Source organism: Cetorhinus maximus, chromosome 4, assembly GCF_964194155.1.
Source record: "Cetorhinus maximus chromosome 4, sCetMax3.hap1.1, whole genome shotgun sequence".
NCBI lineage: Eukaryota > Metazoa > Chordata > Chondrichthyes > Lamniformes > Cetorhinidae > Cetorhinus > Cetorhinus maximus.
The window spans coordinates 34,609,984-34,612,441 of NC_135882.1; the positions used below are offsets into that span (position 1 = coordinate 34,609,984).

The following is a 2,458-nucleotide window of genomic DNA, read 5'->3' on the forward strand; positions in this document are numbered from 1 at the left end:
CTATATAGTTCATATAAAATGTACGCGCATTGTACATCCTTTCTAATGTTTCGGAGCCGAATTCAGGAACAAAAACTTTCTACAAGTAGACGCACAGGCTTTGCAGATCGTGTTGAAATCGAATTAACTTTTCAAACTATTACCAATTACACGAAACAAATCTTTTAACGTATAATAAATAACAGTTAAAGTTAAACGTGTAATTTCCAATCCAACTTCTAAAAGACAACATTGTCAAAATAAGAGTGGTGTGAAATAAATGACTTTTACAAGAACAGCCTCACTCGGAGTGTCACATGGGGCCAATGAACTAGTTTTTAGAAAGTTTACCAAGTTTGCCTACAACTCAAAACCTTAAAATACCATTAAGATGACCAGTTCTGCACTGAATATAGAATATGAAACACGCAATGCCAACTCATATAGGTGCGTTTAGTCTTGATTTTATAATTCGTGGTATCTATATTTTAACTTTATTTCCACGGCTAAAGACATACGAAATCTAATTTAAATATAATTTCTTTCGTGCAATATTTAGTACTCACAGGGAACGAAAACACAATGTAGCTTGGGATGTAAAGGTTTTATGATAGATAACCCCAATGTATGCTTCCATTTTGCGTATTTTCTTGTATTGTCTGCAGATTTAAAAGTACATAATATCGCAAAGCAAAAACTATTGCGAACGTGAAATCCAGTTTCAGTATGTTATGGGAAATTCTAAATGCAACGAGCATGAACAAACTATACTTCCGTGTTTCAATTTCCAACCAAAGCTCGCTGACAGAAAGTTTCCATTCTGTATAACCCGATGGGTTTCAAGATTCGTAATTACGTTTGTATAATTTCAATTACCCTTCTCCAGAGTTAAAAAAAATAAACATACAACAGTAACATTGGCATTAGGTTGCATGTTATTACATAAGCCAGGCCTGACACATACTGTAACGATCGCGATCGCAAAACTCAAAACTTTCACTCAAATGAAAATGAAATAATAATAAAACACATTTTAACAAAACAGTACTATCATCAGCAGGATTGTTTTAACTCACGTTTGATTTGCCTGGGATTTCTCTGCTTTCGCCGAGACATGGTCAGTTACTGCCAGCTGTTGCTATTTAGAGGGATCGATAGCCGTTACATGGAGAGGTGTATCGATGGGGAGCCAGCTCAGGTAGAGAGAGGGACAGATGCACACACACTGAATGTTCAGTGAGGCACAGGGAGAGTGAGTGGAAGAAGTAGCCGTGGTGATGCGCCCGCTGCTCTGACTCACTCACTGACTTGCTGCTGCTGCTGGAGGCTCATTCCCTCAGAGCGCTTGCGCTCAGCCCGCCGCCGCTTCGCTCTCCTCTTTACTCGTAAAACTGTCTGTCCCCTCCCGCCTCCCCCGCCAACAGCGGCCCAGCGCCCCTCCCCCCCCCCACCCCCCCCACCCCCGTCTTGCTCCCTCTCCTCTCACTCCTCTCCCCCCTCTTGCTGCTCTCCCACAACCATGTGCGCGATGCTGAGCCTCGGTCTCAGCCGCAGCGTCGGAGACATTGACCAGAGAGAAAGCGAAAGCCCGGCCAGGGACAGGGGGGTACTGCCTCCTGCCTGGCAACTCTTAAAGGGGACCCACAGCGCTCATTCGGCCCAGGACACCAGTGTTAACAAGAGATTGCGACAATGAGCGTATTACTAGGATCCTGCAATAGAAATCTGAAAACGGCTTGCACCCAGGGGATTGACATCAAGGGTAAACTTTGAAAACGAAGATGATCTTTAACTCCTGATACTAACAGAGTTGGCACTGCCAGGGATTGTTTGGAAGTGTCTTTTTTATCAGCAAGATTAGCTTGCAAATATATTGGAATACATGTCCCCGTGGTGTAAAGCATGACAATAAAAAGTAAACTGGCGAGGAAAGCTGATATTTTGCAGTAAATTTACAGAAAGCAATATTTTTGCTACCGGTAACTAATTTCCCAGTGCATTAGGTGGTGTGATGTAAATAACAAAAGCAGAGGGGGAAATTAAATCTTTTAGTGGCTGAGCTCTGCCAACATCGAATTACATAGAAATTACAGTACAGAAACAGGCCATTAGGACCAACTCGTCGTTATGCTCCACACAAGCCAGTCCCCACGCTGCTTCAGTTCATCCCATCAGCATTTTCTTCTATTTATTTCTCCTTAATGTACTTAACTTGTATGCAGCTACGCTATAGGTTTTGCTGGAGTGTCCTGTTAGATAAACTTGCTATTGCACATTTAGGTTTTAAAACAATTTTACCCACAAAGTTGCTGGAAGTGCGAGATGATAACGCATAGCAAGGGCAGCTGCATATCAGGGACCTTGATGAATAACAGGACAAACAGTGTATCGCCTTAACCAATGAGATTAGAGGATTGGGAAATAAACAGAGAAAGGACTGAGAAGGAGGATGAATTAAAGGAAGAGAAATAAAGAGAAA

General features: G+C 42.1%; 1 protein-coding gene across 3 annotated transcripts in view; it reads right to left on the reverse strand.

Moving 5' to 3' along the window:
* Positions 1-1,363, reverse strand: part of zfpm2a (zinc finger protein, FOG family member 2a) — a 975,862-nt gene extending 974,499 nt beyond the window's left edge. For all 3 annotated transcript variants that reach the window (XM_078540069.1, XM_078540070.1, XM_078540068.1), the window contains exon 1: positions 1,056-1,363. Coding sequence is in view for 2 of the 3 variants with exons in the window: in XM_078540070.1 (XP_078396196.1) it covers positions 1,056-1,095 (40 nt within the window). In the remaining variant the exon portion in view is untranslated. The remainder of the gene's footprint in view (positions 1-1,055) is intronic.
* Between the last annotated feature and the right edge of the window lie 1,095 nt (positions 1,364-2,458).